Source organism: Xyrauchen texanus, chromosome 29 (genome assembly GCF_025860055.1).
Source record: "Xyrauchen texanus isolate HMW12.3.18 chromosome 29, RBS_HiC_50CHRs, whole genome shotgun sequence".
Taxonomy (NCBI): Eukaryota; Metazoa; Chordata; class Actinopteri; order Cypriniformes; family Catostomidae; genus Xyrauchen; species Xyrauchen texanus.
This window is the reverse complement of record NC_068304.1, coordinates 35,056,779-35,073,342: the sequence shown is the minus strand read 5'-3', so window position 1 is coordinate 35,073,342 and position 16,564 is coordinate 35,056,779. Positions and strand designations below refer to the sequence as shown.

The 16,564-nt window shown below is 37.1% G+C and overlaps 1 protein-coding gene across 1 annotated transcript in view; it reads left to right on the top strand.

Annotated features, from left to right (window-relative positions):
• LOC127623231 (Wilms tumor protein 1-interacting protein homolog) overlaps positions 1 to 15,774 on the top strand; it is a 36,773-nt gene extending 20,999 nt beyond the window's left edge. The window contains exons 3-8 of the mRNA XM_052097572.1: positions 2,241 to 2,308; positions 7,307 to 7,369; positions 7,714 to 7,844; positions 8,337 to 8,388; positions 9,605 to 9,673; positions 10,129 to 15,774. Coding sequence (XP_051953532.1) covers positions 2,241 to 2,308; positions 7,307 to 7,369; positions 7,714 to 7,844; positions 8,337 to 8,388; positions 9,605 to 9,673; positions 10,129 to 10,281 — 536 coding nt within the window. The 3' untranslated portion in view covers positions 10,282 to 15,774. The remainder of the gene's footprint in view (positions 1 to 2,240; positions 2,309 to 7,306; positions 7,370 to 7,713; positions 7,845 to 8,336; positions 8,389 to 9,604; positions 9,674 to 10,128) is intronic.
• Positions 15,775 to 16,564: the final 790 nt, after the last annotated feature.

Sequence of the window (16,564 nt, the reverse complement as noted above, 5' to 3'; positions counted from 1 at the left end):
ATAATAACTTTCATTAATAAATCATTAGCAAACTTTATATGATGCTTAACAGATAATAAGTTCATGTATATTCAAATAATTAGAAATATGGGATAATGCACTTTTTAATGTTTAGCTATGAATTTAACTAAAATTAACTAATGATCTGTTGAGCAGTATGTTATGTAAATTCAAATACCTAAAGATTTTATAAAGCTTTCATTTAAATATGGATTTGCATGTTTTATCATGTAAAATGTTTTTAACAAATGTTATATAATGATTATCAAATTGCACATTTATATACTTACAGATGCCTTTAAAATGTTTCATAATTAATTTAGCGATAATTCACTTTTTTTACATTTGCATATGTTTTCAGATGATATTTTTATTTTTCACCACTTCACAATTTTTCAATAATAATATTATTATTATAAATAATAATTTGTTTGTTTGTTTGTTTGTTTGTTTGTTGATGTATGCAAGCATGCTTTTACCATTTACACATCTTTACAAATCCTTTATAGATTATTTGTTAATTTGTTTGCAGTACCCAATCTAAAGTTGTAAATGTTTATAAAGGTTTACAAATAATAATTTAGTACCTTTATGGGCATTGGGCTTTGAGCTACTGTAAGAAAGTTTGTGTAAGTGGTGGTTTGTTAAATTTTTTGAATACTTTTGTTGACGTAACAAGAACAGCCTACATTGAGAGATTTGGTTTTTTATATATTATTGCCTCGATTGCAGGTTTATGATTAAAGAAAAGACTCAATTGTGCCATATATCACATTGAAAAAATCCAAAATATGAATCTTTCAATGTTTTTTCCTGAAAAATATTTACCAATACTGATTCTGTCCAGCAAACACATTTGTTTCTGGATGTTCCATTTTTGAGCAGGTTACACCGATCTTGTAATAAACCGGTATTCAAATTTTAATGAGTTAATGGAAGTAAACTGCCATTTAAAATAACTCAACAGCTGTTGAATTTCTGGTCTGGAAGTGGGCGGTCACTTTTTTCCATTAAATGATCTCCGATTGGTGGATCCATGAAGGACATTGCTTCAGTAGGATTGTGGGTAGTGTAGTACTTCACCAGGAAATTCGTCTGTTGGGTTCGTCTGTTGTCCAAATATCACGACTCATGAGCACTGAAACACCGCTTGTAATATTCTAATAGGTTTTTTCAGGATTTTGAAAACATCATGGATGAAATCAGCAGAATTTCACTCGCTCAGACAACTAAAATTAATTTTATTTCCTTTCGTAAAAATGCAAAGGACCAGGGTCGTGTCCTGAAGGGTACACAAGTTGACACGTGAGTCGAAAGTGTCATTGAAGGCCAACAAAATGGCATGGTTGCTTTAGCAATTGCGTTTTTCATGTAACATTTATTTTTTTTACACTATATATAACAATAATATTTGAACAACATTATTGCCCTACTGTAGTTTCCTCTATATATTTATCTGTTGTGTCTTATTTTTTATGCTTATTTCACTGTTTACATGTATATGTTTGTATTTATATGCTGTATATGTTTATTTTTTTGCACTGGATGCATCTGTCACCATGACAAATTCCATGTGTGTGTAAGCATACTTGGCAATAAAGCTCACTTTGATTCTGATTCTATGGGTTAGGTCAGGGTAGGAATGTAGGTTTTGTTGATTTAAAACTTGATAGATCATTAACCTTAAAAATCTTATCTGTTTTGAAGAAAATTGAACTAGCTTTTAATAACACACAGTGGACAGTTCACCGCGGAACCGGTGTGATACGTGTAAGAAACCACGTAATATAATTTTGCAAAGGAGATAATGATGCATGAGCTCATGAAGCTGAATAAAATCCAGTCCACCGTGAGTCACGGTTAGTTGTGTAAAGGCAGCCAATCAGTTTGGAGCTTGTCATTTGGAAAAGCTCTTCCCATTTTTAGTGCAGTATGCATCTGACAGTCCGTAAATGTGTGGGTGAGTTGTGGAAATGGACGTCTAGTCATCTCAGCATGTGTCTCTCATTACACAGCTGTTCAGCTCCACATGCATCAAAGATAAAACATATTCTGTTCAGTCAGTCATTTGATGTTGCCAATTAAAAAATTATTGTTTGTTTGTTTTCTAAGCTGTTGGTAAACTTGGAGCATGCAGACACATGCAAATTCTTCATGGAATTGAATGGTACGTTACGCTAATATGTAGTCTGAAAAAGATGTTATCGGCATGGTAACAGCGTTTGGTTTTCTTTCATCAGGGCGGAGGCTACGAGGGAAGGCTTTCTATAAAGTTGACGGAAAGGTTTACTGCGAAGAGGACTTTCTGGTAAGTTTGATACGTTTATTAATTCAGTCAAAATCATTAAGAACATTTGATACAATTTTCCATCTGTAACTAAAGTGGTTGAAGACTTAACTTGATGGTGATGATCTGTCATTGTAGACACATTTACACACTCTAATGTTGTTCTGCTGAGCTCATCCAAGACATTAAGCTGGAGTCAATGCTAAATAAGACAGAACTTATTTTTTTTATATTGAAACTTAGTCCAGCTGTAACGCTACACCAGTCTTAGTATAATCATGATAATCCTTTGCTTCCTTCCTTGTTTCCTGGATGGGTGGAGGGATAGTTAAATAGTAATGAATAGTGGTCATTAGTGGATGGATGGATGGATGGATGGATGGATGGATGGATGGATGGATGGATGGATAGATATATAGATGTCCAGAGATGTCCACATTTTTTAACCCTCTTGGGAGAACAGATGCTGTAGCTCTGCCCACTTCCCCATTTCACTCCAATTAGACATGATTCTGCTTAAAGAAACACACACACACACACACACACACACACACACACACACACACACACACACACACACACACACACACATCAAGATAGATGAGAAGATACTTGGTCCATTCTTTCGAGACCAACTACCTGTTATTGGCTGTGACAACAGCTTGTGTGCTGAAGTTTCAAAGTCATTGTTCTATACAATACTTAAATGCAAATCATATGATGACAGCAGTTCCAGTGTTTAGTTTAGCTGTCCAGAGATTCTCTGCTGGCTCAGAAACAATATAGTTTAATGTGATAGTCATGATGCAGACCAATATCAGCCAGGAGGTTTAATGGCCCAATATTTTGAGATTATTGACATTGGACGGCATTGGATAAAAATGTAATGTGCACATAAATTTATTCAATGTAATTTTTTACTTTAGTCATAATTTTGTCTTTTGATGATAAAATGTCTTATAATCATAGTTATTATTTTGTCATGTCATATTCATTCATTTGAGTCAATTCCGATTATATGCAATTAAAATGTAGACGAAAATAACATATTTTAAACAATACAATTTGGTAATGTTTAAAATGGCAAAAACATGCCAAAATACTCAAAAAAAAATTACCTTTTGCTATCGTCAGTTTTACTCAAACCTCTCATGTTCATATTACTCTAAAAATGCATGGAACCAGTTGAATTAAATTAACTTAGTTGATTTAAAAAAAAAGGATCTTGTCAGCTTTACTTTATCCATATGCATTGGGACAGCATGAATATTTTTTTGTTTAGTTAACTGAAACTAGACAGAGTAGTTCCCAGCGTGCTTTGCATAGGACTCAATAAGGTTAAAAATTAATTAACTGTTATTTTCAGGGCAGACCTGTTAGTGTTTAATGTTGTGTTGTATTGAGATTTAGAAGAATTCCTGTTATGTTTTGGGGGTTACCATCATGGTGAAGAGTGGAGTTTGAGCCTAGGCTGAGGACCAATACCTTTTGAGTTTTCTACATACAGTATTGCTTTATCCATTGAGCAACTGCTGTGCATAGTGACCTGAAGTTGCACTTAGTAGTGCTTCCCACCAGTATTTATCTAGCATGCTTACATTGCCTGTTACTGGCTATCATATAACTAAGAGTTTCATTAAAGTTATTTGGACTACTTTTTGGGATTACTTGATTCATTTAGGTTCCCTCTACTTGATGTATTTAAGTTGAAATTACATGGCAATTTTGTAAGATGTAAGACCCCCACCCCCTACCCAGGGGTGAAAATTTCATCAAAATGTTGGGGAGGACAATAAACATAATAATTCTCAAGAGCAATTTTTGAAGGGGACACCAAGGGATTTTTTGTTGTTGCCCCGTTTGCATTTGTATTATTTTATTTCTTAAACAATTATTTTAAGAATATGTCATTATATTATTTACAATACACATATTTTAAGGATATTTTAGGGGGGACAACCCTCAGATAGGGGGGGTTCTGACCCCCCATGATTTCCACCTATGCCCCTACCCCCTCCCCATCCAACACGCGTCTGTCTATGTGACAGATGGTCTGTCTAAAGTGGTCAGGTGGGGGTTTCCTAGTATTGATCAGTCCCTTCCAACTCCACTTGCTGGTCCTCTCTCCTCAATTAACACACACAATCACACAAACACACATACACCAACACATAGTTGAATAGAACCTTTGAACAAGCAGTGATGTCATCAGTAGGGAATGGAACCTAGCTTCGCGCTCGGACGGAAAGTTCCATGTCGTTAAAATCTTGTGTTGCCTTTGCCCCTCATTTCCATAGAGTGCATGTATGAGAACATCCTCACTCTAATGGCTGTGTTCCAAACCATTGTCACCATGGTAACCAGGTCAAAACCCTTTTCCAGAACAGATGGCTCCCCTCGGGTCATTTCTGGACTTAAGGCGCCTGCAACCTGTCCAGCATATAAGACATCTGAAGTATTAGATGTTCTTAATCTAAAGACATTTCAGATAGAGTCCATCATCTAAACCTCACAAAGTGCACCAGTCTACAACCGTATACCTATTTGAAACTCTACCAGACAATGTGAGTGTATTTCTGTAGCGGTCAGCCTATTAATCCATTCGAGTCCCAAAGCTGTGGGAAGTTTTCTCAGGAATTGTGCTGATGGTGACAGTTATCCTCAGCTAATGTCTTAAGTGTTTAATCAAGTCCACCTCTCTTTCTAAAGAGCTAAACACCCCAATAAGACATCACTGAACCTCTCAGCCCAGAGAGAGCACCAGCGCCCCCTAGAGAATGTGACTTATTATATCGAGAGTGTTGAATTGATGGAGGTTTTTAGAATTACATTATTTTTAAGACAGCATCAGTGTCCTGCAGTGTGACATCCCATACTTCATCTAGAACTGTTTTAAAGAATGTTTTCTAGTACTTTTATAGGCAAATTATTATACATGCATTTTAGTAACTTCATATTAATTTAGAGACTACATATTTGTACTTTTAAATACACTTTAAACACACAAGGACTTTTAAGTGAACTGCAAAAAGGTTAAATATGTGATTAAAAATGGTTGCAAACTTTAAAACAATCATTACCAGTTACAGCACTGGTCTAAAATATACACTTTCCCCCTTAAATATTGTTATGTGGAAAAAGTGCATGCTATTTGTTAACTACACACTTACATAATGTATCGCATGTTGTTGCACGGAGTGGTGGTGGTGTAGTGGTCTAATGCACATAACTGGTAAACTGGTAATCAGAAGGACACTGGTTCGAGCCCCACAGCCACCACCATTGTGTCCTTGAGCAAGGCACTTAACTCCAGGTTGCTCCGGGGGGATTGTCCCTGTAATAAGTGCACTGTAAGTCGCTTTGGATAAAAGCGTCTGCCAAATGCATAAATGTAAATGTAAATGTTAAAGGATTAAAGGAATATTCCAGGTTCAATACAAGTTAAGCTCAATCGACAGCATTTGTGGCATAATGCTGATAACCACAAAAATATATTTAGACGTGTCCCTCCTTTTCTTTAAAAAAAGCAAAAATCAAGGTTAAAGTGAGGAACTTACAATGGAACAGGGGCAAAAATTTCATCAAAATGTTGGGGGTGACAATAAACATAACAATTCTCAAGAGCAATTTTTGAAGGGGACACCAAGGGTTTTTTGTTGTTGCCCCGTTTGCATTTGTATTATTTTATTTCTTAAACAATTATTTTAAGAATATATCATTATATTATTTACAATACACATATTTTAATGATATTTTAGGGGGGGACAACCCTCAGATAGGGTTTTCCGCCTATGCAATGGAAGTGAATGAGGCCAATTTTTGGAGGGTTTAAAAGGCAGAAATGTGAAGCTTATAATTTAAAAAAAGCTCTTACAATATTTCTTCAGTTAAAACTCATGTATTATTTGAGCTGTAAAGTTGTTTAAATGCCCATTTTTACAGTCATTTTATACACTGTTTACACCGGAAGCGTCCGTTGACGTGGCGTGACACAACAGCTTGAGGCTGTCTGCACTGGACGCATCGAGACGAGCGTTCTAAACCGTTTAATTTGTGTAGTAGCGCCAGCAAATGCAGCGCAAAATGCAACAGAGACACCTGTTTATTGTCGTCGTATCCCAACGGACGCTTTCAGTGTAGAAGGCATCACTGATTATAATGGGTTCTATGGCTTTTGACACAGCACGACGCTTGCGTCCGGTGTAGACAGGGTGTTAGTGTTTTAGGATTTGTGGACATTACATCATCATGGCAACAAAGTTGTAAAATTGGCTTTAACTTTACACAGAAAAGGTTAGTAGGTGATTTTATTACACTAATATCATGTTTACATGCATATTGTTTATGCCTTGTGGCTATACTTTTGAAAAAGTGAGTATCTTAATGTTAAAAATGTTGCCCCCATTTACTTCCATTGTAAGTGCCTCACTGAAACCTCGATTTTTGCTTATTTTAAAGAAAATACATTTTTGTGGCAACCAACATAATGCCACAAGTGCTGTCGATTCCTTTGAGAATGATCAAAATATTTGAAAATATCAAATATCACAAGTTCATGAACTTCCAAAATTACATAATGATTCTTTTTAGTAAATTGCAGTCATAAAGCAATAATAATAATATTTTTTTTTTATCTATATACTGTAGCATCTTCCTAAAACTTAAGATCACTTTAAAGAGCCAGAAACGATTGTGAGCACAAGACAAATCAAATATTAACACAAGGGCGGGGGCGGGGGGTTAAGATATTGTAATAGAGACACATAATAGAGGAAAGCAATCATACTGTGGATACAAAGCAACTGCTAAAAGAGAGCTATAAAACATGTACAGAAAATCAAAATACCAAAAAAAACACTAAATCAGATTGAAAAGGGCTCATGGACCTGATGTAGGAAAATAACACAGAGAGAAATGAAGTGCTTTCAACAGTGCATTTGAAAGATTACATGAATGTGAAAGACAACACTTGCTGTCAAACATGATCCTACAGCTGAGCTGTGGTTTTTACCTTCATAGTATTCCGGATTCCAGCAGACGGCAGAAAAATGCTTTGTGTGCGGTCACCTCATCATGGAGATGGTAAGAAAAAGTTTTACAAGTTTATTTGCTGCATTGTCTGTGTCTTGATGCTTTTTCATGAGTGTTTGCTAAGGCAATCATCACCCCAAACCCTAAGTATTAAACTTTGGCATGTAACCCATCCCGCACCATGCTCCTGGTTATGCTTGCATTGTGATGCCGAGTTTTACACAGGAAAGTACCATTCACATTTTCTGAAGAAAAATCTATTTTGAAGGAAACCTCCTGTAAATGAGTCTTTTAAAAAATGTGGATGACCAAAAATGGGTTTACAAAGCTTTACCCTTTTTGTTTACGGCACATACAACTATTCATCTGTGTGTGTTTGTGTATGTGTGTTGTAGATCTTGCAGGCGCTGGGTAAGTCGTATCACCCGGGCTGTTTCCGCTGTGTGGTGTGTAAGGAGGGGCTGGATGGAGTTCCTTTCACCGTTGATGTGGAGAACAACATCTACTGTGTGAAAGACTACCACACGTGAGTTTCATGTTCATTAAAATGTTCACAGTGTTGCGCATGATCAGCAAAATCCACTTGAAATACAATTTTAACAATCCCAGTTCAAACCATTTGTATGTGGTCTAATATCAGTTTTTTTTATAAATGTGTTTTCAGCAGTTTCAGACACGGCATATGTGTCCATATGTGAAATACAATAATCCTTTGATTCTTATGTTGTCTCGAGTTCAACACTGTGGCAAGATGTCATGATAGACTTAAGCGGAGACTCAGTACTTGCAAAGTTACACTGTGAACAATCAGTCCTAAAGACACGATTTAAAAAAGACAAAACAGAATTTGGCACAGTGTGAACAAAGCCAAAGTAAGCCTGGTAGTGACATCAGCACAATAACATCCCATACTAGTGACCAGCATCCAAAGTACAACATATGCTGATACTCCCAAAAACATAATTCATATTTATAGTATCTATGGTTTATGTTGTTTGAATTCTCTTTATATTCACAGGGTTTTTGCTCCTAAATGTGCCTCTTGTAGCCAACCCATCCTCCCGGCACAGGTAAGAGTGTTTAGACCGATGGCATATGGATCAGTGACATGACTCTCATTAGTATATTTTTTTTATATAAAATAATATAGAATAATATAAATACTGTTTCTAAAAATATGAGGACTGTCGATTTAATGTTATTATTAAGTGTGATCATTTATATAAAAAATTATGTGTCAAAAAATTAACACAATTGATCATAATAAGAAATGTTCACCTTCATGTCATGAGTCTCAATCAGCACTGGGCAGTAAGCACAACTCCATCTAAACACCAAACATGCAGCTGTACAGACAACAAACCACACCTTTCTTTTTTGTTTGTTTGTTTTTACAACAAATCACACTTACTGACAGCAGACAGCACAAGATGAGGACACATTCTTGATACAAACACAGCTTTACGGAGTGCAACTCTGAATGCGGGGTTTACGCAATCTTTTTTCTACGTTTCAAACTATGTTTAACTCAGCACAGTGTCCAAAAACGCTGTTTTTCTTACGCAAAGCAACCAAAGTTAAATACTCCAAAAGCATCTGTCTGGCGCTTTATGCATAGAGCACGTGTCCTTAGAAAGGCCTTATTAACAATCGACCATAGACAGATTGACAAATTCAATAGCAAAATTGATTGATGTGGACAGTAGGCCAATGATAAGCTTATGTTTAATAATATGGAAATGAACAGTGTATTGCCTTCTAAAGCCACTTTCTTTTATTGACTTATCAATGCTTTACTCGACTACAATAATGTCATGTATTTTAATGATATGATATTATTAAATGTATTACATATTATATTTAAAATGATTAAATTCTAAGTATTTTATGAATATTTTTTATATAATGTTTATAATGTATTGCGATTTAAGTCGATTTATTAATTAGCACATCATGTAATTAATTCAATTAAAAGTGTTTACCGATTGACAGCCCGTAAGTTAAAATTGTTTAGCTTGAAAAATTTGTTTGAAAACTTTGATAAAGTTGAAAATTATTAAATAAAACACTTCTGGGGTTGCCATAAATGCTTTTTAAAAATGAGTGAAGCCAATATGAACACAGAGTATGTTTATACGAACTTGACACGCTAGATTTATAAAAGATTTCTTATTTTTGTCATCACAGTCATTCTTATTTGTCCAATGACCCATGTATGTCAGAGGAGATGGACTGATGTCGTGTGGAATGTCCTGACAGAGACTGACTAACTGTGTGTGTTCATAGGGTTCAGAAGAGACCATACGAGTGGTGTCCATGGATAAAGATTACCATGTTGGATGCTATCACTGTGAGGTAATTTATACTATAATTGAATCAGTGCTTATTGTTCAAGAATGCTGAAGTGTGTAGGTTCAAACCCAACTAAAGGTGACCTGGGGACAGGAGAGGTCACATCCTGATTAAAGCGTGCCCGGTGAACAACATCTAAAGCTCCAGAACTCAGGAGAATGCACTGTAGTTACATGAGATGTTGTTTATATTAGTCCAGGGATGTGCTATAGATGTGCATTTATATTATGAATCACTGACTAAAGTTTGTGAGTTACAGTGTTGACATCCACACAGATATTCAACACATTCTCAACTACCCAAAATTCAAAGACTTTTAAAGTCTTTAAACCAAAAGAAAAAAGAACATTCTGTCATCATTTACTCACCTTCATGTTGTTCCAAACTTGTAAGTTTGGAAATTGCATCAGTGTGATCATATTAAAGAAAATGCATATGTGTGTCTGGTTTTTACACAGGATTGTGGTTTGCAGTTGAATGATGAGGAGGGGCATCGCTGTTACCCTCTCGAGGGGCATCTGCTGTGCCATCGATGCCACCTGCACCGGTTAAAGACCACTATTCATACCCACGCACCCCCAAGTTACCCCCTACATGTCACCGAACTGTGAACACATGGAGTCGTGCTGAAGAACAGAATAAAGACACACTGATGGGTGGAGATTATCGCATCACTCCTGCCCCGAGAGAGAGAGAGAGAAAGAGAGATTGGAATTCATGACGAGAAAGCGTCTGTCACACCATTAAACAATTAACTGGGAAATCTATTGTGCCTGTTAAACTGCTTCCACTTGATTAGGATTTACTTGACCAGCTGGCGAGTTTGTAGTCATCTTTCCATTATTTACATCCCCCAGTCATCTTCTCCTCTCTCGCTTCGGTCTCATTTGCTTTTTCGAGGGGTTTTGACTTCATTCATTCACACAGATGAGAGAACATGGCTTACGCCTGGCAAGCCGACGGCCACGTGGAACCAACGCAAGGTCGACACCACTGCCGCAAGAGGAGCGGAGCGTGACCTGTGCCTCTGTTGTTCCTCCAAACACGACCTCTGCCCGAGACACTGAGCAGCAAACAACAGCACTGAACACACACAGACTGACTCCTGTGCCTTCATTACTAATCCTGCATTGCACACGTTGTCACCTCAGTCACTGCCTTTGAGATGCACAGTTTGTGTGTGTTGTGTGTGTGTGTGTGTGTGTGTGTGTGTGTGTGTGTGTGTGTGTGTGTGTGTGTGTGTGTACACGTGAAATGTGCCTGCTCTTTTGTGCCAAGCTGCCTGGGCATTTAAAGGATTAATTAACAGAAAAATTTAAATTATGTACTCAACCTCATGTTGCTGCAAACCTATTTATATATACATATAAATAGTGCTTTGAAAAAGTATTTGCCCCATCCTGAATTCTTCTGTTTTTGTGTATACAGTATCTCATACTAAATTGTTTAAAAAATTCAAACAAAATCTAACATAAAACAAAGGCAATCTGAGTAAACACAAAATACAGTTTTTAAATGATAATGTTATCTATTGAAGCAAAAAGTTATCCAATACCAACTGGGCCTGTATTGCCCCCTTAGTTCCTAAATCCCCAAATCTATGAAACTGCATTCATAATGGGGTTCAGCTGGACTAGACAAAGCCAGATCTGAGTACTGCCAGCTCTGATCAATCAAATCAATGCCTAAATAGAACTTTTTTAGCAGCATGAAGTTGGCTAAAATGTCTCACCCAGTAGCACACTATGCCAAGGTTGAACGAAATTCCAGTAATTATGAGGAAAAAGGTGATTGAAGTACATCAATCTGGGAAGGGTTACAAAGCTATTTCAAAGGCTCTGGGACTCCAAAGAACCACAGTGAGAGCCATTATCTCCAAATGGAGAACACTTCGCACAGTAGTGAACCTTCCCAGAAGTGGCTGAACTTCCAAAATTCCTCCAACAGCAGAGTGATGACTCATCCAGGAAGTCACAAAAAAGCCAAGGACAACATCCAAGGAACCGCAGGCCTCACTTGCATCAATAAAGGTCACTGTTCATGACTCCACTATCAGAAAGAAACTGTCCAAACATGCCATCCATGGAAGAGTGGCAAATCCCCTGCTAACCCAGAAGAACATTAAGGCTTGTCTGAAGTTTGCCAAAACACACCTTGATGATCCTCAAACCTTTTGGGAGAATGTTCTGTGGGCTCAGGGGTCCCATTACATCTGGCATAAATCAAACACAGAATTCCATAAAAAGAACATCATACGTACGGTCAAGCATGGTGGTGGTCATGTGATGTGGTGGGGATGCTTAGCTGCTTCAGGGCCAGGACGACTTGCAATAAATGAGGGAAACATGAATTTTGCTCTCTACCAGAAAATCCTTTAGGGGAACGTCTGGTCATCAATCTGTGAGTTGAAGCTCAAGCGCAACTGAATTATGCAGCAAGACAATGATCCAAAGCATAGGAGTAAGTCCCCCTATGAATGGCTCAAAAGAAGCAAAGATTTTAGTTTTGGAGTTAGTCAAAGTCCTGACATGACCCTGATTGAGATGGTGTGGCAGGACATTAAATGGGCAGTTCATGCTCGAAAGCCCTCCAATGTGGCTGAACTAAAGCAGTTCTGCAAAGAAAAGGGGGCCAAAATGCCACCACAGTTCACAGTTGTGAACGACAGTTGTTGCTGCTAAAAGTGGCAAAAAAAAAAAATATATTTATATATATATATTTGATTTTTTTTGTATTTACTCAGGTTTCCTTGGTTTATGTTAGATCTCGTTTGAAGATCTAAAACAATTTATTATGAAAAATACACAAAAATCAGGAAAAGGGCAAATAATTTTTCACAGAACTGTATATATATCAAATACTTTTATATGGAAAAGAGAAGGCAGGATATTCTGTGTTCCATTGAAAAAATAGCTGCGTATGGGTTTAGAACAACATGAGGGTGAGTTATAATGCCTTTTTAATTTTTACATGAAGCGCTGATTAAATGCCTGAACTAGTGGCAGCAGTCGGCAGAACATTGGTGGCACAAAAGTGGCTTAATTCACTAAACAAAGTGGCGTTGTGACGCCACACGAAAAGTCTGCTGCACATAGATGGATTATTTTCATAAATGAATATGTTGCATATATTTCACATTAAGTATGTAAATGAGATCTCTCTGGCCAGGGTCAGAGAGGTCATTATGATCTGGCAGCAGCAAGACCGGGGTTCTCCACTGAATTCCGCTTTCTTCGCTCTTCAGACTTAGGTTTGAGCACTGAAAACCGCGGAAGCGTTGGGTGCCTTCTTGCCTTAAACATTCCTTCACATGGAGCAGACATACCTTATTATGTCTCTCAGGAGACCCTTAAGGGAGGTGGGCTGATGTGTGCAGGGGTCAAAGGTCAAGCCTGGATGTGCTGGACTCAACCAGGCCAATGAGAGACCACCTGTGTTTGTCCTGCAGTGAGTTTGTTTTTGTGTGTGACACTGTGTCTTAACCAGGGACAACGCGACAAGGGATAGAACGTTTTTTTTTTTTTTTTGTGTTTTGGTCACTTGGAGTCCATAGAGCGCAACAGTTGGACTCCAGAAGTAAAAATCCCATTAATTTACTCAACAGGTGAATAGATTTTTATTGATAACTTATAAACTTTAAAAACATACCCACTGAGCTCTGAGGTTGTTAATGGTATATGCTTCTTTTGAAGCATTATTTCAAGATAATAATAAAAAAAAACACGTTTATTAGTGGAATTTGTGGTGAATAACTACACCACCCATGATCCTGCAGAGTAAGATCCACCAATCGTAGAATTGCGCTAAACAATGTGCGCCAAAAGAGCTCTGCAGCAATGTTGGTTTCCATACACTCTCAAACTACTTACTGGTTATATTTTTATATATCTGAATATTTTGCAAAACATTTCAAATATATTGTTTGTATACTTATAATCAACAACTTTAAATTAGTAGTTTCATATTTTTCCTTTGATTTTTAATTGGCATGTCTTTTGCAATGCTTCATGGGATTGTAGTTAATTCCCTCATTAAAGACTTTAAGTACACAGTCTTGTACTTTTGTCAGATTGTTAAATACTTTTTTGCATCAAAGTTGGTTATGTTGTGACTCACCTCAGATCTGGTTGGTTTGGTTCATAAATCATGGCTTAAAACGCTTTTATGAAGTAGTTTTTGAAATCCATATGGAAAAAATGAATGTGCAAAGCACCTGCGGAAACAAGATGGCTGTAAAAGTGGGTGGGACTATTGTGATGTTGTTCTGTGGATGGGTTGGGATGTCCCATAGTGAAATCTGTTTGGTGCTAGGGTTCCGAAGGATCATGGAAAGCCTGAAAATATCAGGGAATTTTAAAGTTGTGATTTCTAGACCTGGAAAAGTCGTGTAAATTGGTAAGATCTTTAAAAGTCATGGAAATTTCATTAGTCATATATATTTTTTGTAGTGATGCTCAGCTCAAAAGTATTTCATTGGCTAGAAATTGCTGTTTTGTGAGTGTAATCTCTATAAAAAATAATATTAGAAAGGACTGGAAATTAAATTAATTGGTTTAAAGGGGAGGGAACCCTGTGGTCCAAAATACTGCTCCACTCTATACTGTATATTAAACATCAAATATGTTCTGATTGTCTGTGATCATATCACATCATACAGTATTTTTGTGTGGACAAAAAAATACTCGCCACTGGAATCTTGTTGTATCCCACCTGGTTTGGACGCAGTGTGTGTAAGTGGAAGAGAGTGTGTATGTGTGTGTGTGTATGAACGGTGGACCACCGTTTGTCTGTAAGTGTATGTGTTTGTGTCTGTGTGTGTTTATGGTGTGATTGTGTATGTGCAGACCTGCAGCAGCCATGAATTGCTCAACACTGCTCTCTTACAGAACAACTCTCTTTCTCTGTTCCAAATCATAGTAAGCTGTCTTCTGCTGTCTACTGTCTACATAGGTAGTTGTCTTCTAAAGGGGCGTTCACACTGGCATACCGACCTGAAGTCCTTCATTTTCTGTGCGTTTTCATGTTGCAGATGCGGCAACATCTGGCATGCATGTGATGCCTTAAAATGCTGTGTAGGCAGCTCACTACGTTTAAGAACAGAGCCTGTGTGTGTTTGAGTGTGTGTGCACATGCATGTCTTATACACTCTTGTTACATACACGTCTACTCTAATACTACTGAATTACATACAGAAACAGGCAGCATTGGTTTCCCCTGACCTGAGTGACTTGTGAGTGATTTCTTGAAATCCAGTGATTGCAGACTGAAACTCTTCTGATTTAACCATGTGAAAATGTGTATTACTGATTACAGAAGCACAACGTCATTATACCCTTGTTTTTGGAAAAGGAGGATTGCTAACAGAATAGATTGTAAGATTTAGTTAAAGGAACATTCTGGTTTAAATGCAACTTTTACAAGCTATATCTGGATAGCCTAGGTGACATGCTGCCGATTACTACAAGAAATGATGGTGACGCATCCCACGAGTTGGAAAGTCAAACAACTAATGTGCTGCGCAGCTATGTACTTACAATGGAAGTCTATGAGACAAGTGTGTACTGGTTGGCCCATAGACTTCTGTTGTAAGTGCATTTGTTTGTATTTTTTCAAATTGAGGTATGATTTGAAATTATTGTCTGTGGTAATCAACTGCATGAATGTTCAATATAATGACAGAATATTTCTTTTAAAAAAGAAATATTCATATCATTTTCAGATCATTCCCAGAGTGTATCGTGTAATAAAAATGCGTATAACTTTTCTCCACGTTGTCTTAATCGACTTTTAAATGTACTACTATTGCATAGCACAGCGCTAGAGTCCATGTAAATAAACAGATTAGAATGTATTTTCTGCATCTATCAGAGATTCCAATAAACGGTAGATTTCTTTCAGTTAGTTCTTTAAAAAAATGCACATTTTATGTTCTGTTGCATCACTTTTTTATCGTATGATTTCCTAGATATTTCATAAAGAAAAAGCAAAGTAGATTTATTTATCTAAACGTGAAAGTTTAAAGTTATTTAATGTATGAAAAGTCGGGACTTATCATTTAAACGTAGATTTATGTAATCTGCTTTTTAAATAAAGTGTTTTTTGTAGTTAACTTAAACAGTGTGACTGTGACTTTATTTGATGTTGGGTCATTTGACAAATTATTTCTTTTTTTTTTTTCACATTTACTTGTGGTCTGTCCAAGTATGGACATTTTTATTTGATTTTATATTTTAACTGACATCATGGCTGGACTGGGAAGATAAATCGGCCCGGGATATTACATGGCAACTGGTTCGCTGTCCTTTTCTGCATATCGCGGTGCCGTTTTGTGGTCCGTTATGCATAATGTGGCGGCTCATTTTAGCTTATCGAGGCCCATTCGGCACATTTCGCAGCCGAGTCACCGGCCCGCTTGGTTCTCCCAATGGCCAGTCCGCCCCTGATCGGCCCCAAAGTGCGTCGGCCCACCGGGAAAACGCCCGGTATGCCAGATTACCAGTCCAGCCCTGATTGACACAATATATTATTGAAAAATAAAAAACATTATTTTGTTTACCCCATGTATGTGTAAACCTTGTTACCAACTTTTGTTGCTATGCTTTATTAAAATAGAATAATATTCTATTAATCAGAAACACTTAAAGTGAACTCTGACAAAGATAACTGTATGTCTCCTTTTAATATAAAATCTCTTTATTTAATTTTTTGTCAGAAGCGGAATTGTCAACCTTGTTACTGTAATTTTATAAATGCATATACCAATATACATTGATATTTATTAATTTAGCTTGAGATGACAAAATCCATCCATCCATCCATTCATCTTCAACTGCTTATCCGAAGTCGGATTGCGGGGGCAGCATCTCCAGCAGGGGGCCCCAAACTTCCCTATCC